Source organism: Python bivittatus, unplaced genomic scaffold (genome assembly GCF_059951505.1).
Source record: "Python bivittatus isolate LINGU-HERP-01145 unplaced genomic scaffold, Pbiv_v1 ctg000080_np1212, whole genome shotgun sequence".
NCBI classification, from domain to species: Eukaryota; Metazoa; Chordata; class Lepidosauria; order Squamata; family Pythonidae; genus Python; species Python bivittatus.
The window spans coordinates 22472821-22497763 of NW_028277035.1; the positions used below are offsets into that span (position 1 = coordinate 22472821).

The 24943-nt window shown below is 39.4% G+C and overlaps 1 protein-coding gene across 7 annotated transcripts in view; it reads right to left on the reverse strand.

The window, feature by feature from the left end:
* Positions 1–24943, reverse strand: part of ADRB2 (adrenoceptor beta 2) — a 138642-nt gene that overhangs the window by 74226 nt on the left and 39473 nt on the right. The window contains exon 2 of one of the 7 annotated variants that reach the window (XM_007421111.4): positions 5792–9844. The exons of the other annotated variants lie outside the window; for them this stretch is intronic. Within the exon in view, the coding sequence (XP_007421173.1) occupies positions 9810–9844 (35 nt within the window). The 3' untranslated portion in view covers positions 5792–9809. Of the gene's footprint in view, positions 1–5791; positions 9845–24943 lie in introns of those variants that run through there. 7 annotated transcript variants of the gene reach the window in all.

Here is a 24943-nt window from a genome sequence, read left to right on the forward strand (position 1 = left end):
ATAAATCTGTACATAACTATCATGTCCCCTTTTGTCTTCTCAGGTCTAAAGTAAAAATGTCCCAGATCTTATACTATTTCTTCCTAGGCGAGATACATTAACTTCCAATTTTCTGCATTTTTTCTACCTTTTCATAATACCTTCTAGAAAAAAAGCAACAGAAATGGATACAATGTTCTAAAAGTGAGAGTTCAGTAGATTTTCAGTGGGTGGCAGTATCATATTTGCTATTTTACTTTCTTAATAATCCTTAACAGAGAACGTGTTCTTTTTTTTTAGTATTATGGCAAACTGCACTTACATTCCCATAAACAGCCTGTTATGATTGAAAGAATTATTTCCTGGAAACCCTATAGCATATATGAAAAGCTGCTGGAATTATTTGTTTGTTTTAATCCCAATATGTATCATTTTGTTCTTGGTGATTCTAAAACCCTTCAAATATTATTCAGGCCAGTCATCCGATGTGGGAAGTTTTTTTAGAGTGCCTGACAGTTTATTTGGGATTTCATCATTACCAACAAATGCATATTATCTGCAAACTTCACTGCTACTTCACTCTCAAGTCCAGATTATTTAGAAATTGGCAACATGATTTGGTCCCAGTATACAGTAGATCCGTCTGGCATTCCTTCCATTAGACAGGATGAGATGGTTACCTAAAGTGATGGATAATGTTGAGTTGTTCAAAGTGTAACTCAACCTGTCCTGTACCTTTTAAAACTAATCTGCAGTCACACCATTATTGCTGAAGCAAAAGTCATCTGCTAGAGTTTGTCATTTTAGGTAATGGTGGAGATGGAGATGGAGGAGCACCGAAATGCCAGCCCTCAGTAATGAAGTATATCAGCCTTGTATTTCTACTAATCTTGTTTAACTTGAAGCCCTCAGTCATGTCAGGCTTCAACTTTCCTATTTCCCTTCCATCCTTGCTCTAAATCTGACATATCTAGAGGGAACGAGTTTGGGAAAAGCATCTATTGGCTTCCTCATTTTATCTATCTGAATGCTTGATCAGCAATTTAGGCTGTGGTATGATGACCAGCTAGGCCATATGAATTTCAGGATGAATGCCTATCTGAATCCAGCCCTTCCTAATCTGAGCACATCCACTCTGCTGTTCTATTAACCACCTATGCGTTTTTCTTCTTCATTCCTTTTCTCTCTCTCTCTTTTTCTTTTGGAAGATCCTTCTAGCTACAAAGAAGATATTGAATGAACGTAATGAACCTGGGATGGACATGGAGTTTATGAAGGCAAGGCTCAGTAATGACACCAATTGTCCTCTTCATTTCTGCCACTCATAAGAGTTGATCAACTCTCCTCCTCATTGTCCTCCTCCCACTCCTCCTCCTCTTCCTTTTCCTCCTCCTCCAGACAAAACTATAGACCAACAATTGTCAATTTTAAACTCTTCCACTTAGCTCAGCAAGATACTATGGTCAACATCATAAAGCTGCACATCTTATGGTTCATCTTCTGTTCTTTACTGCTGAATTCCACCAGCAAAGGAAAGGATTGTACATAAAAGATCTGAGCATTAATTTAATCCCAACAGTAATAGCAAGGCAACACCATTATGTCCAACATGACAAAGGAGTCCAGGAGACCCAACATATTTCAAAGTCAAAAAAGTTGATTTTAGGTGAAGACTGTTTAGTGCAAGAATGCTACAGAATATATTTCTACTGTTCTAAAACTGTCTGCTATTTTAAAACTGACAAACCTAGGTGAATAGATGGATTGGAGGAAGAAACAGAGTCCTTTAGACTCCATGAAACATGTCCTGCAAAAACGAATCTTGTCCAAAGCACTCACTCTTATAAGTAAGAAAGCAACTTAAATATATGCCCATTTAGTCATCAGCAGTCAAGCTTGACCAAAAAAGATTTACTTACATGTAAGAAATAGAATTGCTAATCTAGATTTCCTGAAATTTATAGCAAGTGATCTTTAGACTGCAAAATGTTTGGCAGTAAAATATCTTGAGCGTAATGCCATTTGCATCTGAGATAGCATATACAGTATGTTTGTTTTGTATTTCATGTTATGAAGAAGGAAGGATGTTACTTGTTCATAATATTATGGAAACTTCCTGAGCTCTGACATCATCCTGTTCATTTTATTATCCATGCTAGGAGCAACCACTTGTGGACTGGGTGCTGGGAAAGCAAAGCAGTTTGATACCAGGACATGTTTAGAAGCCCAGCCTTATCATTGTTTCCTTGTTCTTTTTAATAAGGCTCACTCCCAGAACTCACTTTTGTACGGCATATTTCAAGAAAAAGGGTGAATTAAATACGGTTTTCCCCATGTTTCATTTATTGTTAAGCACCGATTTTTGCAATGATAACGACACATGGCTAATACAAATAGCCAACCTGCCACATTGGTGCTTGATCATCTCTCTTAATATAAACCCAATGTCAGTTTTTACCAGACATTTTTACATGTGGTCAAGCTTGCAGTCTCTTCCAGATAGCCACAGGGCTAACAGTGAGGAGTGAAAAAAAAGGGTGGGGGGGAGAGACAGCTGCAGGAAAACACAACAGCAGAAGCAGTGGAAGGTTTCAGACAGAGAATGGGGAGGGAAGAGGTCTGTATAACATCTATATAATCTAAGGTAGTATTTGAAGGTGGCTCAGGCAAATGCCCCCTTTATTTACTAGGCCAGTGTCTCTCAACCTCAGCAATTTTAAGATGGGTGGACTTCAGCTGGCTGGGGGAATTCTAGGAGTTGAAGTCCACACATCTTAAAGTTGCTGAGGTTGAGAAACACTGATGCAGGTTATAAGAAGGAGACTTACCAGATTCCGCTATGATAGCCAATCTCAATAAAGTGAAGCTCTAGTCTTGCCATGGAGTTCATTTCTGGCCCTTTCTGCCTAGTGGGGCTGACACAGTGCAAGTCCTGGGCCTTTTCTATGTGCATCACAACATTGCGTGCACATCCGAATGAGGCGGAGCTTGCCACAAGATGGTGCCAATGCTTTAGTCATTCCAATGAAAGCAATAAGTTCCTTTGGCCACCGTAGTAAATCTGCTTTTGTTTCTTTTTTCTTTTTTAGATTATTATTGATAGGGACTATGGCTGAACAGCAATATCTGAGTGATCTGTCTTTCAAATCTTTCAAAAGCCTTTCTTTTTGTAGACTGAGTTTTCCTACCAGACTAGAATGCTTTCACTCACTCAACTTTCACTTTGCTCATGTGACTACATTTCTTCATTGAAACCTTTTTATTACACACACGAGATTCTGATATCCATGAAACAGTTGCTCTCTTTCTCTCTGTCTTTTAGAGCAGGGCTAATAATTTGAAAGTGCTGAGATAGCCATGTCTGGCTGGAGCTTCACCATGTTTGCTTTGAGGACCTTCATGATTTAACTGTGCATGTATTATACTCACAGAAGACGTGTTCTCTTCCCTGGGAATGCCATCAAAGTGAAGCTGGAAGTGTCTTCGGCTGCTGCACTTCAAGGATTGACACTCCCTGAATAGTATTGCCACCACTGAAGTGCCTCACACTTCTAAGACCTAAACATATAATCACACTGAAAGAAAAAACTGTCCCCTAAAATGCTCCCTAGTTTCTTTTGCTTGTAGTGTAAAATAACTAGATGTGCAGTTTATTACCCTGGGTCAAAACTTTGCAAGTTTCAGAGTGCAGGTCTTAGTTTTTTGTTTTTGTTTTTTTCTGATTTCTTAATGTTTGTAAAATAAGCTGAGTAGACACACGAGTTTAGAAATGAGGGGGGCATTAGATTGTGTATCCCCCCCCCCCAACCTTGTATGTACAGTTGCAGATGCAAAGGCACAGAACCGGTTAAACTAACAAAGAGGCAAGAAGAGACTACAGTGAATGATGAGCACATTTCCTGCATGTGAATACCAGCTGTTTTTCTTTTGAAAAGATTAAATATATTAATAAAAAAGCCACACATGGGCGGCATGTCTGCAAGCAGTGTTGGCTTTGTCAGCTGAAGAAAAGCTGCATACATAAACTAATTTTACATGCTCTCATCAAGACCATTTAAATAGCAATATTTTACATTTGCACATCAAGCCATGAAAGGATGAAGCTGGCAGTTTTATTGTAGTCATGTGCTTAAAGCAGCTTAAAACCCACTGTTTCCAGGCTCTATGGAGAAGTTTTGGACTTCTGACCTTTGGGATTTATAGGAAATCTTTAAATAAAGAGGCAGAAAAGCATCAGGGGATTTAGATGATTTCTGTTTTGGAAATCAACCCTCTTTTGGTCTTACAGTTTCAAACTGTAATGGAAGCTACCAAGCTTTTTAACTCAGAAACCCACAACATCTACAAATGCAGGCATTTTTCTCAGGGTGTGCTGGGAAAAGTGGGGTTGAGCATTCAAGCTCCAAATTTGGCACTGCTCACCATTCTTCATGTCTTGAACAAGAACGTGTGCCCCCAGGTTCCTGTGCAATTCCAACCCCTGTCTCCCTGCTGAAGATGACATGACAGTGACATTTGGAGAACACTCGCCCTTTGCTCTCCTGCCTGTTTCTTTGTTTCTTCCTGAAGTCTCTGAATAGGGTGAGCATGACAGCAGTCACTACATTGATCAGTATCTATTGCATGACAGTTGCTGGCTGACTTTGGCAAACCCAATCTCTAACATGTTTGTTGATATTGTCGATTTGACTAAACAAAGCTGCTAAGGCTGCATTTTTTTTTTTTTACTAAAAATCTTTGAGAGCATTGTATGGAGAGTGCTAAAAGACTAGCTAGGAACAGTTAGAGTTGCTTGGTGGAATGGCAGTTATGGCTCATGATCTCAATTCCTTAAATTTTTTACATGCATTGCATCTGGTCTGGCAGCAAAACAGTTAGTTGAGGGTTTACAGTTTCTGCATGACATGAGTCAAGTGTGGCTCCAAGATGTGCCTCATTCCTTTCATTTTTTCATCATACTTTTCTGTACCATTGAACTAACGACCACTGCTGATCCTGGTCATTGTGAGTTGCTTGTCTGACTCTTTCCTGTTCTTTGGCAGGTGATTCTCTCCTATGCAAAACTTGTCTTCATGCCAAGGATGGCATGACAACATCCCATGAAACATCTGGAAGCTTGATTTCCCCATTCCACCCTGGGTGAACTACATGTTCTCATGTATTCTTCTTCCAAATGTGCCACAGAGGCTATAATTCTATGCCTGAGTGTTTGCTTTGGAAAAGTGTAGACGTTTCCAAGTTATCTGGACTTCTGCAAAGCTGGAATTCAGGAACCCATTTGCAAGGAGTTTCAAAACACATACTGTAGCTATTGGCAGCAGCTCTTGGACAAGTTAGATTGCTTATGACAAGCTACCCGTATTCTTTTATGTGTGTTGTGACATCTTCTTTCTGTATTTTGTGTGTGCCTCAGAAAAAGTTACCATATCAGTGATAACCATGCATTACGTTTTCATTTACATTGTTAATAGGTGGCTAATGCATAGGTAATAATGGTAATTGTCAAAATACATTGGAAATTGTGAGAAGTAGCAGAGCTGTAATGGATCCTGAAGAACATATACAAATGCTACTAATTGATCCCTTTTTTCTAAAAAAAAAAATAAAGAACCATTTTAATGCCTACTTTTGAGGTTGAAAAGAATAAAAGGTAAACTAATGTTATACTTGCAGGTGTAACCACCAGCATCAGAGATTCATGGCCTGCACTTGTGTAAGCATGAATTGTGACTTGACAGTTATGGAAATTTTATTCCTATATTACATTTCGTTAAGCAGTTTACAGATCTGTGACTTCCAAGAGATGATAGTATTTTGCCCCTCCATTACTGTTTCAGGTTAATGTAGGCGGCTGATGATGGAACCGAGTCCAATCCCAATTAATCAAAGCCCCTTCTAAAAGCAATAAAGATTCACTCAAGCCTGGCTCCAAAACTGCAGATAACATCTTATCCTACACTTTGAGGTAGATTATGCACCGAAAGCACCGAAAGCAAGGCCTTTCGGGATTCAGAAGAGATGCGTGTGACCTTTAAGAGATAATGTCTTTAGGACATTAGCCTTATGCTGATGACAAGATGACAATATTGTATAAAACATCTGGGGATTTAAATTTTCTAGATAAAAATAAAAACTTTCCTCAGCCCAAGTAAGGCACAAATATCTTAAAAACAGATGGTTTGAAAGGACAGGAACAACAATGTGATTAGCAGGCCCAATTTTCAAGGACATGGATTCATTTTAAACTTGTATGATAAATTCCAAGGTATGCTATCTAACCAATGTATCATCCACTATTATTAGAAGGTGAAAAGCAAGAATCACTTCCTAAAGATTAGGAATATAAGGGTCTAAAATAGTGATATGTTTATCCAGATCTGGTGGTTAAAATAAAGAAAACCTTCTTGGTTTAATTTCTCAATGTAGCCTATAATGGCCATGACACATGTTTTGTAATTGTTCAGATTCTTTAATAATAAATACTTTTAGCCAGAGTTGCTCCTCATTTAACCTGTTGTTGTTGCTGTTTCTTAGTTTGCACCACAAACAAACACTCAATTATTGTAAAGAGGATTATGTGTTTAGTCAATCCTTTCCCTACAAGAGAAATATCCAGAGCCAATCTAGATGTGATGCAAGAGTTCCATTTAATAGGAATACCAGTGGTTTCTTATTTATTTCTAAAAAGCCACAGCTATTTATGAGCCCTGCTTGTATCAGAACTGCAGCACCAGGACAGGGCAGCCGTTTAACTCTTTCCTGTGCACTCTGGCCTTGAACGAAAAGCTCCACATCCCAACAGGCTGCTTCTTATCTGGGTAGGTTTTCCACAAACGGTTTGTGGCTCTTTCCTAGAAAATATGCAGTTCCCAGAGTAATGGGAATACCCACTCCCATTTCCCACCCACCAGCATATGAGAAGCTGTATTTGAAAATGTATCCTGGGTTCCAGAGGTCAATAATAGGGTTCCCTCACCACTCAGCTTGACTGATTTGCTAAGGTGGACCTCATCATAGCTGGCAGCCAGTCATCAGTGGTGGATTCCTGTGACTTCTTTCTTCCCCTCTCGCTCTCATGAATCCATCAATCTAATTCCTGGGGGTGGGGAAAGGCCCTCATTTCTCTCCTGCAGGAGCCAGGCACTGGAGAAGGTGGTGGACTAGGCTTTCACTGCCTCCCAATAATTAAACTAAATGTGGCCAGTTTCTCGGTGATCTGCAAGAAAATCACTGGGAGGGAGTGGGAAGTCTTTTTGCTTTCCTGTCCCTTGTTAAAGAGCATGCTTAAAGTTGGAAAAAGACAGGAGTATTATGTCCCCTCCTGAACAGCATAATCACATGTATTATATAATCCACAAACAGGAATATAGTCCCATTTGCGGATTATTTGGCCCAAAGGGTTAATAGTCAAGTGCCGGCATGCCTGATGAAGATGGCCAATGAAAATGTTGGCTTGTCTAGCTACTTTATAAAGGGCAGGAAATGTGTACCAGCAAGCCACAGCAGAAAGCCTCAGCTGTAGAAATATGTATAGATCAATACTGCAGTGAAGGTGCCCTGGTTTCTATAGTGCAGTCTAAGACCTACCGACTGTACGCATTGCTATCATGGCATCACTAATGAAGCAGCAAGGGAAAAAGAGCCAATAGGTGGAGCATGTTGGCCATCGTTACCTTTCAGTAAGCTGTCCTCTGAATGTGTGTCTAGATCTATACAGCAAAAAAGAAAACAGTAAATGGTACACCTGGATGGATTTCTGTAGATTCTGGACACTGTCATGCAGTATGTTCATTTTTATTTTGGTTGAGCCAGTGTCTCTCTATGGGTTTCATCACTGCCTCTCCTTAAAGAGGAACTCTAGGAAGCCAGACAAACTCTGCAAGTTGCTCTTACAATACAATCATCTAATAAATAAATAAATACATTTCATAACTTGAGAGCAACACCGATGGAAGCCCATTGTGTCTCAATTTCACAGCAAAAAAAAAACAAAACAAAACAAAAAAGCCAGGCAAAGTCCAGATCTTTTTCTTTCCCTCCTCTCACATGATACTTAAAGATCCAGGCTCTAAAGCACTCATGCATAGAGGTTCACATGTGCACGCTATCCTTGAGTGCAAACTGCAGTACAATCACTGGTCAACCAAAGCCTCTGTGAAGATGGATAACTTTCTTGGAGTTTACAGGACAGGAATCTCCTTCTCTTTAGTCAGAAGAGGTGAAGTATTCTGCACAACAACACTGAACATGAAATCCATGTAGAAGAGATAGCATACTAGTTCCATAAACTTGACTCATTCATAGGGGAGCACCAGGCATTTTTTAAATCACAGATAAGCCACCCATGGCCAGTGATTGGCAGGGGGCCCTCAGTTGCAAAAAGTGCAGCTGTGGACAAACGGGGAGTCCTGGCTGCTTATTTCATTGATCAACTGCACCACATATTGAGCTGGCTGGCAGAGAAGAGACTGACAGTGAGTTCCCAGCTTTCATCTCATGGGACAAAGATTTTAGTACAATAATCAAGAGTAAGAGACTTTTCTTCTCCATTTTAAAGCTGAGTATTACTTTCAAGGCTGAAACACTTTATTTTTACATCTCTAAATTCTTAATGTTAGTTAATGAAGGCTTGCTAGAAAACCACAACACTGAAGATTTTCTTCTGTCTTGAAATCATACCATCAGCCAATTTGCACTTCTCACCTAAGCCTTTCCCTGATGATCGACTGTTTCACTCCACTTTATATTCAATTTTTCCCCTTTTCGTCAGAGATTTGGAAGGGTTCATCAGCTGGAGCAAGTCAAGCAAAAAAGTCCAGATCTCTCAGTATCCAAAAGAAGAATTCAGTCCCCCCTGATAGTTCTAGGGCTCATGGGGGGGGGGGGGGGGGGGAGGAAAGAAAAGGAAAGGAAAGGAAAGGAAACTTACATTAAAAGATCTATATAAAGGGTGTTTGGTTCTTTAAAAGTAGAGAGAAAGAGATGAGAAAGAGATAACATTTATACATATAGAAAGGAAGAGAAAGAGAGAAGAGCTGTCTTCTATTCGTGTCCTTTCAGTTATCCATTAGAGGAAAGTGGACAGAAGTTTTTATCGCTGAAAACTGAGGGAGAAGTTGATTCTGTCAGATACTGAGTAAAAGTTGGTTAAAAAGTTCATAAATGTTGAGTAATGTTTTTGAAACTATGTCGTACAACATAGCTCTCTAAAGACTTGCAAGAATAGAAACTAGTTTGAAAATGCATTGTAAAGCCATTTTAATAGTGCTTCCTTGTTTATGAGTTCCAGAGCTTTGTTTCTGTTTTCCTAAACTTGTGATTATCATGGGCTGCACCAAGATCTGGTTCCAATCCTAACATTCCACTAGTTTCGCTAAAAAGCCTGATGTTACGTGTCCTTTTTATTAGTAGACTAAGAATAATATGGGAAAGCATATTCCCAAGCTTTCTGTTCCTTGAGATTTCCTGTGGTGATAAGTGGAGATGTGAAAGAGTGTTTTAACTCTTCCCCTGCTTCTGAAAACTCATATTATTCAGCTCCATGAAAGCCTTTTCACTATTGCACTATAAAGGTTCCACCAATCCAATCTCAAGCAGTAGTTTCACATGATGAATTTGGTTTCTTTTAGTTGGGTCCCCAGAAAGATTCATTCACTACAGATTCCTCATGGTTCACAATCTGGAGTCTTGGCTTACTCCGCCCGCTCATTCCTTTATCCCTCTTTGAAGGAATGTGTAGTTCTCCCATCCTGATAGAAATATGGCTGAACTTGGACTCATCTCTTCACAAGCTTCTGCAAGTTGCAAAGGGTGAGATATTCTTTGCCCATTCAACTTTCAACCATTCCAGGGCACCCAGGAATCTCTGTGGGTAGAAGGGAACAATTTTTAGTTAGCTTGTGACGGGATAATTCTCAGAAATGCTGTATCACAATTGTTAATTATTTCTCAGATTCCTACATTTCTTTTATAGCACTCCCCCTCCCATTTCTCTCCCCCCCCCCGAAAAATCCTGTGAAGTCAGGTTGAACTGAGAAAGAGGGACTGACTCAGCCACCTAATGAGCTTCTACAGCTGAGGATGAACTTGAATCTGGGTTTTTCTGCTCTTCCTCCAACACCTTAGCTACCACACAGAGCTTAGCTTTTGAAGATCTTACTTAAAATTGTTTATTATTCCAAGAGAAGAGAAGAGAAGAGAAGAGAAGAGAAGAGAAGAGAAGAGAAGAGAAGAGAAGAGAAGAGAAGAGAAGAGAAGAGAAGAGAAGAGGAGACGCATACAGATAAATCACATTTACACACCATTCAAAAGAGACAATAAAAAAGCTAAGAAGGAAACAAAAAGACCAGAACACATTCTCTTCAGCAGCCAACACTCAGATAAGCAAGGATTAACACCAGACAAACAATCAAGCATAAAACAATATCCTAATCAAGGAACTACCAAGGAGAAAACCACACTCCCACCAACACTGGCAGGGCAAACTACTGTATATAAACAGGGAGCAAACCCCACACTCACTAACACTGGTGATGTTACCCAGTCAGGTAATGAAACATCTGCAAGCAAACAACCAAGCCCAGAGAGCGCCAAGGACTCCATTGTTTATCATTCTTTCCCAATATATTATTTTAAACTGATTTTAATATTGTATCCTGCCAAACATTATGGAGTTGGGTGGCCCTAGAAACATGATAAATAACTGGATAAAACAAATGGTTATTTTATTCATTATACTGATGTCTCTCTTTTCCTTCTGGAGCTTAAGGTAACATATGTGGAACTCCTTCCTTCCATTTTTTCCAAACCAACTGTGAAGAATAGTTGGATTCAGAAACAATGACTGGCCCCAAATCACCAGGGGGATTCTATGGCTGAGGGCAGATTTAAACCTGGATCTCCCCAGTCTCAGTCCAACAGCTTATCAACTACACTCTACTGACTCTCAATATGTGTCTTCTCACTTACAAGGTAACTTTGATTTTGATGAAATCAAATAAAACTTTGTATAAACTATTGGAAAAAGGAAGCCTGCAGGACATGAGAAACTAATCCTAAGTACAATGAAAAACCAAATTCATCAAAGCAAAAGGAAATGTTTGGTCATCAAATTCTAGCTCATTGCCTTAACTCTGGGGAGGGAATTTGTAATCATCCAGATGTTGCTGAACTACAACTCCCAGAAGCATTGGTGAGCAGATTCAATAGTGAAGGATGCTGATAATTAAGCTTCTCTCCTTGTCTTTACTCATTCACATTTATATTGTACAATTGGCCGATCTTATTCAGGGAATTTTAGAAGAGGTCCAGATATTACTCTCTGTCATACTTTAGAACAGCGTGGCTAGAAATCGCTGTTCTTAGAAACATAACTCTGCATTCAAGTCTAAATAATAGCAGAAATTTCAGTGACTCAATGCTGCTAGTTTAGGTGCTTTATTGCAGAGAAGAAAGAAGTCACATATAAGGAGAAGATCTGCTTTGATGCAGAACATAAAATCACACAATATAGAAGTCTGTCAACCCTAAAGTTTAAATCTTATGTCTGCCCTTTCAAGCCAATTGACCTTTGACTCTTCTTTTTCCAGCTTGGAGACTGGAATCTACCTGTTCCACGAACACACATAGGTTCTGTCTGATCTAAACAGCATTGATTCCTGCCTCACCAGCTGTAGCCCTTACACCAGCATTTTTCAACCTTGGCAGCTACTTTATACAAAATACATTGGGTTTAAAAAAAAAACACAGGTTTGTTATATAACTCTATTAGAATATATATGTACTTGAATAACATTTGTATTAGATAAGCACATATAGAATTGGAATTGTGTACTACTGTAACGATATATTAACTTTTTTTTGTTGTACTTTTTCACTTTTATGTTAAAGCACTTTTATGTAATTTTTAAAAATTAATAAAATTAATTTAAAAAACCCTTGGTAGCTACTTCAAGGTTAATAGTCAAGAAAATAACAGATGTGTTAAATGTAACAAATAAGAAATGCAGTTCCATGTAAATAAGTCAAAAGTGATACATATGGGAACAAAATGCCCTAACTTTACCAATATACTGATGGGATCTAAGTCAGAGGTGACACACCATTGACCTCTCCTCTATAAACTTGGGGTTGTGAAGGAGAGAATGAAAATGTTGATCTAGAATGCAAAAGCAGAGAAGGAAAAAAACATGCACAGGGGAATTCATATTTTTGAAATAAGAATGAAAACACAGTTGGGACTGCCTGCATTCAAGTGATTGTACTGTATCTCAACTGATTGTCGAAATATACTGTACATGAACATTTGCCCAAGCATCACATTCCTTCTGCTTTAAAGCAATAGGCTGATGATAATCTTTTTTCTATTCCTACATTACTTCGCATTTTATTCACTATATGAATCAGAGATGCAGAACCTGAAACCCCAGGACAAAGCTCCTGGAAGCTTTGATTATGTGCCCCCCACCTCTAAAAATGATCAGATTGTGGAAAAAAAGAGTAAACATATAAAGTGTTTTCATTAATTATTAAAAATACTTATACAGTGTTTCTTATTTTAAGTATTCCAAAGTGATTTATAGTATTGTAAAGACATAAGATAAACAGGTTTTTAAAAAAGATAAAGGAAATACAGAATAAAAACAATTCATATAAAGGCAAATATCAGGGGAAGTTAAAATTATCCTGGCACCTTGGTATGGACAAAGCTGTATACTAGGAAATATGACTAAAGGACACTATTGCCTGCCCACCTCAGCAAACTCATATGCCTGTCAAACCAGAATCTTTTCTGTCAATCAATTCTGCCCCACCATTTTAACTCTAACCTCTAGGCATTCTGCCCATTATCTCACCCATCCCTATAGCTTGTTTTGCATTCAGCTTCCTGACCATGGCCATCTTGGCCAACAGTCTTACCTTTTGCATCCCCATCAGACAGCTCTTTTAGTTTCTAGATCCTAAAATTCAGAAAGAGTCTTTGGGTACTGTAAACTAACATGGCTCTCTTCTTACAAGTGATCCTCTGTAGGTTTTCTTTCCATCCAATATGATTATTCACTTTTCTCCAAAAATACGCAATATTAACAAACATTCTGTGGATCACACCACCGCATTCATTTTCTCTTTCTACCACACATTGTAATTCATATTCCAGGTTGTACTATTCTGCCAAGATTTTGATGCAACAGCCTAATTCCTGATTGAGAAGACAAAGATGAACTACTGTACACATGCCTGTATGTCCTCCAAATCTTTGCTTATTGTAAAGAAAATACTATAATGATATCTAATTAATGCCACTAATAGTACAGAGACTGGTGAATATACAACACTGATTATATGTAAAATATATTTGCAAAAAAATGTAAGGAGAAAAATTCTCTTCTTAATTTAGATGTAATTAAATGAACAGAAAGAACATCTAAGGATGAGATGAACTTAAAAGTACATACATAAAAATTCTTAAGAAAAATGATTCCTCTTGCATGAGGTGAGAGAAAAAAACGGGGCTTCAAATTAAGCTGGAAGTTAGAGGTGAAAATGAATGAGACTCCACTTTAGATCATGCTGGCTGGATTGCACCCAAAGAAGCATACAGTATTGCTCTTCTTGTTCTTAGAAGAAAATTCTGCCTCCGGTAGCCAGTCTGCCCACTTGGATCAGCCTGCAAGCCTTGCTCATGGTCCTATTTTGGGGCCCATCATGTGGTGACTCAAAATGGGGTAACACCATTGAGAAGATCCTGTGAAACCTGGCTTCTTTAGCAACTATGTGCTTCTGGTAGCAGTTCTGAGTCTAGGAGGACCCCAAGTTTCAGACCCATTCTTTCAGAAAGGGCCCTACCTCTTATATTACTTAGTGTAAATAAGATGTGGAAAACTGTTTCCCAGCTTCTGGAAAAATGTATGGGCAGTTGTATAATATTTTTTTTATTTTCACTCACCACAACATCTGCTTTTTCTGCTTACTTTGCACTGCTAATCTCATTTACGCTAATTTACATTAACTCTCATTTCAGTTAGAATAGAATTTTGGAGTAATTCAAGAGTTTCTTTTTAACTACTTTCATTTAAGCCTAATTATAGAGCACATTAGAACACTGCCACTAGTATGTCAGAGAAAACATGACTGTTGGAATGGGAAAACTGCTGTTTTATAGATCAGGAAACAATCTGCATCTTAGATCTGGAGAAGGAATTTCCTTTCCCCAACTCTCTCACACCAATAAATTTTAAAGCTTATCTCAAATGTCTAATAAATATAAGATAGTAGAAAATAACAGCTACCATATTTCTCTTGTTGATGGGCTGCTATCCAAAGAGAAAGCATCCCTAAAGATTAAAATATTAATTGTGGCATTAGTTGATGATTAACTTGCATCCACAAGGGCTTATGTCACAATAGAACTGCTGAGCTACAACCCCCAGTAGTCATTAATATGACTTGTGATGGGGGATGTTGGGAGTTCTAGTTCAGCAACCTTGATCTACTCCGTTCTTTGGTTTGCTCTAACAACCATGTCTATCCTCCTGGAATTTCTCTCTCAAGGAATAGGAATTCTTCGGACTCTGGTAAAATTGTAATGGTATGTCAACAGTCAGAGAACTCATAGTCCAAAATATATTAGCCATTCCATGAAACACTTCTATAAGTCTTCTTTGAAAGGCAGAAGCATAATACTAAGCAGTATTCATGGAAGAGATGTGTGACTGTCCATAGTCACTGTCTTGGCTACAGCAAGAAGTTATATTGCACAAGGCCTTAAGCAAAAATCCACAGGAGTGTACACGTAAGAAATGGAGACATGGAGGCAGGAGAACAGCTGCTGCTCAGAAATTTGCTGTCTAAAGTTTAAAGTTGGTTAGTGGGAAGAACAGTTTTGTTACTATTGTAGTGATAGTCCCCTCCTAAAAATGCAGGGTTGTTGCTTTGCTATACAAGAGTGACAAACTCCTGTTATTATAACAAGCTGACCCTGTATACTTATGTGGAAGAGGGAGACAATAAGGGTGGTATTAACTGGCATCGTTGAGAATGTTACTTAAATTTTATAGGAATTCTGGGTCCCCTACATGTCATGAGAGGCATAGTTTTATGCAATAAGGAATAAAATTACAGATATATACAGTGGTACCTCTACTTACGAACGCCCCTACTTACGAATTTTTCGAGATACGACCAGCTCCGGCCCCAAAAATTTACCTCTACTTACGAACTTGCCTCGACTTACGAGCCATTTTCCGCCCGTTCCACGTGGTCCGCGGCCATTTTTCTGCCCGTGCCACATGGTCCGCGGCCGTTTTTCCGCCCTGCCGCATGGTCCGCGGCCATTTTCCGCCCGTTCCACGTGGTCCGCGGCCATTTTTCTGCCCGTGCCACGTGGTCCACGGCCATTTTTCTGCCCTGCCGCATGGTCCGCAGCCATTTTCCGCCCATTCCACGTGGTCCGCGGCCATTTTTCCGCCCGTTCCACGTGGTCCGTGGCCATTTTTCCGCCCCTGACATGTGGTCCGTGGCCATTTTTCCACCCTGCCGCATGGTCAGCAGCTGTTTTTCCGCCCCTGACACGTGGTCTGCGGACATCGGAACGGATTAACAGTAATTACATTGAATCTTGTGGGAAAATTTACTTCGACTTGCGACCAACTCAACTTGCGATCAGAGTCACAGAACGGATTAAGTTCGTAAGTAGAGGTACCACTGTACATCAAAGTAAGGCAAGTGGCAAGTTACAATAGTTAAATCTTTTTAATTCACATAACTAGTTCTCATAGACTTCAGGTAGCTCCAAATTCAAACTTTTTCTCCACATATGAAACAGCTTGAGGGGGGGGCTCCAGAGCTGGGTGAGAGGAATAAGATAGAAAATAAAAGCAAATGAATCATAAGATGGTGTGATAATAGGACTCCTAGATTTTTTTAATGATTATTATTCTCTGTTAGCAGAGCAGACCATGATAAAATTGTATTATTTGGCATTGTTTATGGGCAAAATGGAATAGATGTAGAATAGCCACATTCAATATATGGACACCCTCTGGGGTGGGAATGGTATCACATTCTTCCTAAATGTAAAACAATGGAGTTTCAGATCCATAACCCAAAGAACAGCCTGGTGAGATAACTGCATTACAGTCAGATCATCAGCAAAGTCCAGTGGCATTCTTGGAGCTGGGAGAGAAGAGCATATGCTTATGTGCAGCATGTATATGCCCACAGCCATTTTAATTGTATTATTATTGTTGTTGTTGTTGTTGTTGTTATTATTATTATTTTGGTCTGGTTTCACAACTAAAGCATTAATGCACATATATAAACACAGATTTCAAGTTAGGGTTATTAATCCTCCTCTCTTAGTGAAGGAAAATTGCAACCATATTGTTGTGCTGTAGTGGAAGGGAAGCCTAGGAGAGCCAATTAAAGAATAATTTCTAAAATGCTTGCAAACTAATGAGTGGATTTTGCTTAAGTAACCACAGAGTGTTTCAAAAAAACTCTTTCTTTGACATTTTGTCAAACTAAATCATGACTGCTGAAAATGCTGGATCACCTCCTATCTTCCTCCCATCCACGATACAATAAGACTGAGAACAAGATGCAAAGCAATTCCTTGAACTAATAATGTCAAGAGGATGAAATGCTGCACTTTCAGCAACTGATGAGCATTGTGCTCTGAGTATTGTACGTCACTGCTGTGGCTCTTGAATAGAGGCTAATAGTTTCATTCTCCTGTTGGGGCTACACATCCAGTCATTAAGTGTCAATTGTCACATTTAATTTTCTTGCAAAATGCTTCCTCTTTTATTCCTGCTAGTGATCCTTTGCCATCACATCAGCAGGCAGATGTTCACCCACCTCAGTATTTCCTAAATATTATAGTGCTCTTGAAGCCAGCTCAGACAGATTGTTGTAAAACAAAACCCAGAACAGCCTGTACTGAAAGCCAGATAGCGACTCTGCTTGTTATTAGTCAAAAACAGCATAAGCCATTTTTAACTTTCCAAATGAAGTAAGATCACAGTATAAACCACTGTCCTCTTTTATTAATCCTCCACAGAACTGAGAAGTCAGTACCAAACTAGGACTTCTCTTCTTCATCTTCCTAATGGGAGTTTTTCACAATGGCCATCTGATCCAGTTAATCAGCTGGCAGAGACCAACCCCAAATTTCCCTCTGCTAATGTTAGGGAAAAAACAGGGTCTCATTTCATGTAGCCTAACTGACTGTGCTGGTTGGCTAGCTGTTGTTGCTTCCTATGGATTGTACTTTCTGCATATGAGAACTGCATGTAGTGAGTGGCTATAGGTTGCCACCCATCTGTTATTTCTGATGAGGAATAAAAAGTTGCTTATGTCTCTCTGTGTGTGTATGCACATGTGTGCTCACCTGCTACTCAAAACCCTGAATCTTATTTGCATTGAGGCTAGGGGTCACTCCATACATTTTAAGAGGTAATTTTTTTTTCCCAGAAGCCTTAAAGGAATCCTATCTTCCTTCACAGTTTTGCAAAATGCATCTGCCTCTGGACCTTGTGCTCTAAACACAACTGTAACTCATGAAGCAGAACTAGCAATATACTGAACATCGTGCAATGCTCACTACTGTAAACATTAAACATCTATTTTAAAATTAAATCTGGGAAATAGATGGCTCAGGAAACTGTCAACCCAAAACAAACATGGGGAATGTCATTTATTGAACTTGGTTCAAATATGGTAAAGATGTTAGCACCATAATTACTGTAACACACGAGTTTATTACCAACCATGTGAAAAACACCTTAAGCTCCTGTAACTAAGAGATTTCAGTGTTAGGTAGTCCAAAAAAAAAGGGTTCCATATTATTAGATCTCATAATTTCTTTATGATTATTTGATTATTATTAACCTCTTGTCCATCTCATCAACAGAGAATGGCCCACTAAAAAAAAAAAAAGGACACACACTCACACTAAATCCCTTTTGAATTAACTTGAGTTTTGGCAAAGTTAGAGTCTGATTCAAAATAAATTAAGGGAAGGACCAGAGAATCAAACCCTCATTTCTGGAAACCATCCCAATACTTTAATTACTTGTTGCCCTTTTTATATAAATCCAGGCCATAGGCTTTTCTTGCAGAACAGCTTTTTCTGGATTCTGAGGTCCATCATGATAATGAATCATTATTTATTCATTTATTCATTTATCACATTTATATATTGTTCACCTTTTTTTCTCATCAACCTCTACCCCCATCCCCAAAGACTGATCCGTCCATTTCAGTTGCTCCTCATGCTGGATTTGCAGCTGAACACATTGCAGCAGGATAACTGAAGCCAGACTTTTATATTCAGTCAGGCTAGTCAGTATCAAGGGAACTTTCTCCAACATACATAATTCTAAATACTCTTCCATCTACTTTGAGAAGAGCACTCTGGAGGCACTTTGGAGGAAGACATTTTGCGTAGACAGATATGCACAAATTGTGTTATTTGCCTCTTGTTGTTTTTTAACGATGATGGTGATGATGATGATGATGATGATGATGATGACGATGATGATGATGATGATGCATTTATGAGATTTGGGGGGCGGGATTTTCAGACCAAGCAATATCCTACCTTGTTTTGAACCTGATGTAGAGACTAAGGTGAATGAAAGTAGACCAGGTAAGAGATCAAAGATTACAAAGATGTTCACAGAGTTTCCTAGCCTGCCTGAAAACATTTCAATAGTGATAATAAACTACTTCCAAATCTTGTACTGCATATTAGATAGAATCTAATGTAGACAAGCACTACAAAAAATGCCAGTTGGGCATTGCTTGGACAGATGATTCTGCAGAAGCCAGCGGTCTAGTCTGGCCAGCAGCTGAAGCCAAAATGGCCTTGAAGGACGCTGCCCTATGACTACAGTAGAAGACGTGTGCCTGTAACAGCCTGTGGGGCCAGTAAGAGCTGGGCAGATCCCAACCACTGATCCAATGGTCAGGGAAAGATGCCAGATACTAGCCAAAGCAAAAATTAAGTCAGAAAAAGAGGGAACAGACTACCTGAAAAGTAAAACACGCCCACCCACCTCCCTCCCTCCCTCCCTCCCTCTCTCTCATCTATCTATCTATCTATCTATCTATCTATCTATCTATCTATCTATCTATCTATCCATCCATCCATCCATCCATCCATCCATCCATCCATCCACACAGAAAGAGGCGGGGGGACTTTAAGCTGCCTCAGGTAGGGGCTGGGAATGAGTTGAGGGCAATGTCATGAAGACATGGAAGAAAAAAAGCAGTTACTAGGGCATCTTCCTGCTGTGAGCAAGTGAGGAACAGCCCAATGCTATAATCAGTCAAAGACCCCTCACAGGTCAGGCAATCTACTCTGAAGTCCCTTTTCCTACCTCAGCCTCTGATCAGAGAGCCTGCCTTGCCCTCTTCATGCTACTAGCCCATTTGTTCTGACATTTCAGCAGGCCACTGTCAGCTGGCACACCTTCATCTTCTTCTTTGACTTGTTTGATTTCTCCACTTTGTTACAAAGACTCATGTTCTTTAATCCACAAATATGAGTGATCTGAGGGTCTTTAGTGACCTTAGAATTAACTCTTCAAGATTTATAAGCATCTGACTTTTATCTACAGCAGCTTGCCATCAACTTCCCTGAGACCGTTTGCGGTCGCAGATTGCTTAAGAGGATCTCTAAGCTCTTCTCTTAGAGAAAAGCAACCCAGTGTTTATAACATCAGGTGAAAACAGCAAGATGAAGCCCCTGGTGAGCTTATTTTATGAAAGTCAATCACTGCTGGCATTCAGCTAATTGAAACAGGTGCTGACGGACAAGGTCAGTGCTTGATCTGCAGCATATTGTGTTAACTCTATTTCTATCACTTGGGAAATCATTGCATCTCTCCGCGATGAGTCCTTGTGTAGGAAGTAATGTGAAAATATCTGTGAAAGGGAGACATTGTGATCTAAATGATTGGATACCAGACTTCAGCTGTTAATGGAATGACATGGGGCATATATCTTGCCTAGCCATAAAAGTGCCCGAGAATCTACTGAGCTAATTGCATTCAGCGAAATGACTCTTTCTATGCAAGCATTTTACAGAAACTCAGGTCTACTGCAACACTACCAAAGTGGCATTCAGCAAACACTGTTCTCAACAAGAACTGCCTATTTTGGGGAGAAAACTCTTGTGCAAAGGGCAGTTATTCATTTAGCTGCATTCTGAACAGACTGTCTCAAGGAACTGACAAGAGTTCCATGATAAAGAAAAAACAAATGTTAATGAAGGAAGTCCATTGCTTCAGATTTGATTCAGTAGAGGTGTGCTGGAACACACAGCAGTGAAAATGCAGCACTAAACTAGCAGTGTTATTTTCTGACTCCTTAAACTAGCCATATTGTTTTCCAGGAGCATATGGCTGCTGAGGGGAAGTTTCTGCTTGATCCGTGTGACCCTGGAAACAGTCGTGGCTGCTTTAATGAATTATGGCTTATAGACTGTGGCTTTTATCTTTGTGAGATGAGTGAATCCAGCCATTGAATTTCCTGCTGAATGAAAAAAGAATAAATGTCTCAACCTCATGTTACAGAATGTGTTATTTGATTTCCAGAAAACCTGAAGAATGCAAACCCCATAAAACCAACTTATTCATTGTATTTGCAAGTGAAGGCCATTTGTGCCAATTCAAATGGCTGACTTCTTTCCAAATGTTATCTTTCTCAAATGTTAATAGTTCATTTTTTTAATGTGAATGTACTTAGATATGCAAACGTAACAGATAAGCAGGGATAACACCAAACAAACAATCAAGCAGAAAACAATACCCTAATCAAGGAACTACCAAGGAGAAAACCACACCCCCACCAACACTGGCAGGGCAAGCTACTGTATAAAAACAGGGAGCAAACCCCACACTCACTAGTACTGATGATGCTACCTAGCCGGGTAATGAAATGTCTGCAAGCAGGCAACCAAGCTCAGAGAGCACTAAGGACCCCACAGTGCATTAAGTATGTTCCTGCCATCAACAATCATATGTACTGTTTTTTAAAAAAACCTTTGAAGCTATTTGGAGCATATTACTCAAGGCCACCTCCTGAACTCATTGCTGTAGCTGTAGCTTTCACTGCTTTAATGGCTACCTTTGAAATCTGAAGGATTTATCAGCCTCCTATAGAGAAAGCATTTTAGTCCTAAATCTGAATGTTGTTTCAAAAAACCCAGTATGATGCTAATAGACTAGACATTTGGATGAATGACTCTTTCAGTGGATTACTCCCTGACTTGGGAATAAAAGAGGATATTTAGATAGTGACTCGGGAGAAAACATTAAACTAATGAAGCAACTATTCCATTTTTCTATGCACTGCAAATAAACACTTTTTCCTCTGCTCATCTAGCTGGCTTGCTTTTTGCAGGGCCACAGTCAATGGTTTTACAGTACAGAGTTTAAATTTGTAATTTACAGATCTACTTTTTTCTAACATGAAAGGGTATAATTAAACTAAACTCTATGGAGCTGAACCGTTATTTTGCTACAAAGGATATTCAGTTTGCTCTACAGCAATGCTGGCTGGGGAATTCTGGGAGCCGAAGTCCACACATCTTAAAGTTCCCAAGGTTGAGAAGCACTGCTCTATAGTATTCTAATGTCCTATGTATTCTGCTTCCTTATTTTCTCTTCTTTGTGGCTAATCTCCAGAATCAAGATTGCAGGAAAACTAAGACAGTCTTTAAAATGACTGATGGCACTGCCCTTTAACAATTACTAGTTGTTATAAATATCTGATATCCTTAGAGTCAGCCTTTCTCTTTCTCCATGCAGGACCCTAGTGCAAAGCAAACAGGAGCTTGGAAATTAGAGGTACTTTTTATCTGCAAAACAGATAACTACAGTGGACATTTTCATAAACCTTTCCCATCTCTCATCTTTTCTTACATTACTGATGATACCACATTCAAAACCATTGCTGATTAATCTAAAAGTAACAAGAAATGGGATCTCTCAAGCCAGAATAATTTCCATCTTGAGAAAGTTATGAACAACTATTTGCAAATGTGATAAATCTTGAACAGTATGTTTGCAACAAGATGCATTTAAGTGTTAGTAAGTATGCATGTGTATGGAACGTACACATGTAAATTTCTTTTCACAACTTCTTTGATAGTTATCAAGAGGGATATCTATATCCCATACAAGGCCATTTTAAGGACAGTTGGGAAAAGGAAACAGCCATTAATCAAAACTTTACATTTACACAATAGAATCAAAAGAAGTAATTTCCGATGAGCATGCTGGAAATGGAATTTCAAAAGGTTCTGAAGAGAACAAAAGGAGATTTCCTATGCAGAACTGATGCTTCCAGAAGAATTGGCCTACCAAAAGGACTCAGTCTAAAGTTTACAGAGCAGATTGGTAAAATGCAGGTTTCGTAATTGCAATCCAGTACTTAAATTCTTGGGCATGACTGGAATGAAATGCATGGAACTGCAAGCATAATTACAGGACTCCATTACAAAATGCAACCACGAAGAATCATAGACCAAAGTAAACTTATTTGCTTCTGTTTACCAGGCATTTTACTAAGTTATTACTGAAATGCTGCCTTACAGTGACTATTTGAAGCAAAAAAGCAAGACATTGAGAAGGAAGAAGGAGGTAACTCAGGGAGAATACAATTTTGCAGAAGTAGAAAAAAAATCTCTAGAACTTCATCCCAAAATAATGGTGGGGATTCCAGAAACAGCTCAGTGGTTGGGCATGTTTGATAATCATGGAATACTGAAAGCTGGATGTGAGTGGGAAGGCTAGAAACTTGTGGGTAGGAGAAATGGAATGGTGTATCCTCTGAAAGGTATAGCTGATTGGCTAAAACACTGGACATTACATGGTGTCATCGCTATCATTTGCCATAAGCACAGTACTGACTCTAATGCAAGGATGATGAATTTACAGCACTCCAGATGTTGTTGGACTATACCCCCACCTTTCCTGAATTGGAAAGTTGATAGCTGGGGTTGATGGGAACTGGAATTCAACAATATCCAAAGGCCACAGTTTTCGGGACTTATTTTAATGTTTTTCACATTCCCATAGAAACCATCTTACTCAAAATGTAGAAAGATCCTGCATCAAGGAAGAAATGGGTTGGCAAATGTCTGCAAGCCTTTTTAAAGTTGTTATCAATGGTCATGTTCCAAAATGTGGAGCTCATAAACTCTTTGTCTTATACTCTGGCACTTAGCTCTTTTCCAGTGGCTAACAAGCACAGTGTTAATAACATTCAGCATCTATATTTTAACAGATTCCCAGGAATTGCTAATTGCCTGTTGTGGGGACAGAATCACACAGTAACTAAAGGCTTTATCTGGATCCCCCCTTTCTTTGCCCCAAGCTAAAGGACCTTGCTGTGTGGATATGGTTTCAGAAGTATAGGAACTTCAAAAATAATCCATAAATCAAAGCATTCTCTCATCATCAGTACACTTTTCAACTGGTTTTTCACACTCAGCCAGCTGCCACTTTCCCTCTGGCATTCATTCATCTGCTCTCACTCACCCCACAACTAAGTTAGTACTTCCCATGTGGCACTGCCCCCCAGCCTCACCCACAATGAGAAATACTGGAAAGAGACCTTCCAATTTCAGTGGTTGGGAGCAGCGTGACAAATGGGATTCTCCATGCTATTGTTGCATGGACACATCAAATTGCCATGGAGTGGGATGGGAAATGGTACCTTTCTTATCCAGATGCAAGATCGCTGAAGTTAAAAAAGAGCCAAGATGGATGCAATCACCATGGGGGAAGCCCTGTGATTGAGGATCTAATCTGATGATAAGATCCCACCACTACCATCGTAGTGAGTGAGTGGCACGAAAATGAGTTGTCTACTCTACCTGCATACTTGTTGCCTCTCCCTGAGCTCTGCTGCATGCAAATACACCAATACACGTAGACTTTTCTGATGAACTGTAAAAAAGAAAATCGTTACCTAACCCATTTGTGTTGATGCAACCAACACGACGGCAAAGAGTTATTCTAATATATTCAGCTTTCAGCAATCCGAAGGCAGTTATTTTGTTTATCAAATAAGCTCTACTAAAGATATTTTCTATGGCTTTTGTTTTCTGCTCAAAGTAGCTAAGATGACACCAGAAAACTATCGTTAAGGTGCATTTGTGATTGAAAATGTAGGAATTGATATGTGTTTTGAGACACCAGCCATGGTTCCCTGCTTGATGTAGCCCTGAGCTGCAATGCAAACTCATTTCTTTTGTTTTCTCCAGAGAGGCAATTCATCCTCTTCTCTTCACAACCATCCACAGTCAAGAGGGTGGGTCAGCTAGGGAAGTATGTGGGTTGGTATAAATTAGGGGTTGCTTTATTTTATGCTTTGCAGGGTGATTTCCACTCAGCCCAAAGAAGGGATTGTGTTTACTTCCCCATTTCCCCACTTTCTTTTTTTTTCACAAGCAGCATGAGACTTTCTTCAGATGCTGTTCCCCCACTGCAGCCTTCCACTATCTGAAAGACAGTTGTGCTGAAGAAGGAGCAGAAACGTTTACTGCACCAGAAGGCAGGGCTAGAATGCAGGAAGGAAACTGGGGGGAAAATTAACAAAACTAACTTCATACATACATACATACATACATACATACATACATACATACATTTTATATGGCTGCCCATCTCAAGGCAGTGACTTTGGGCTGTGTACAAAGTTTAAAACAACAGTTCAAACCATAGTGTACAAGGTCACAAACAGGCAAAATGTCCTCACAGACAATGTTATTTAGCAACTGAACAGACTGTTTTGGAAGGTGATGGACTGTCCTCCACCTGAAGCAGTTAAGCAGAGCTTGGACATCCTTTGGGAATGTAGTTGAGCTTCCTGAATGGTAAACCCTGCATTAAACAGTGGGTTAGACCAGATAACCTCCCAGGTCTGTTTCGCATCTAGGATTCTATCACCC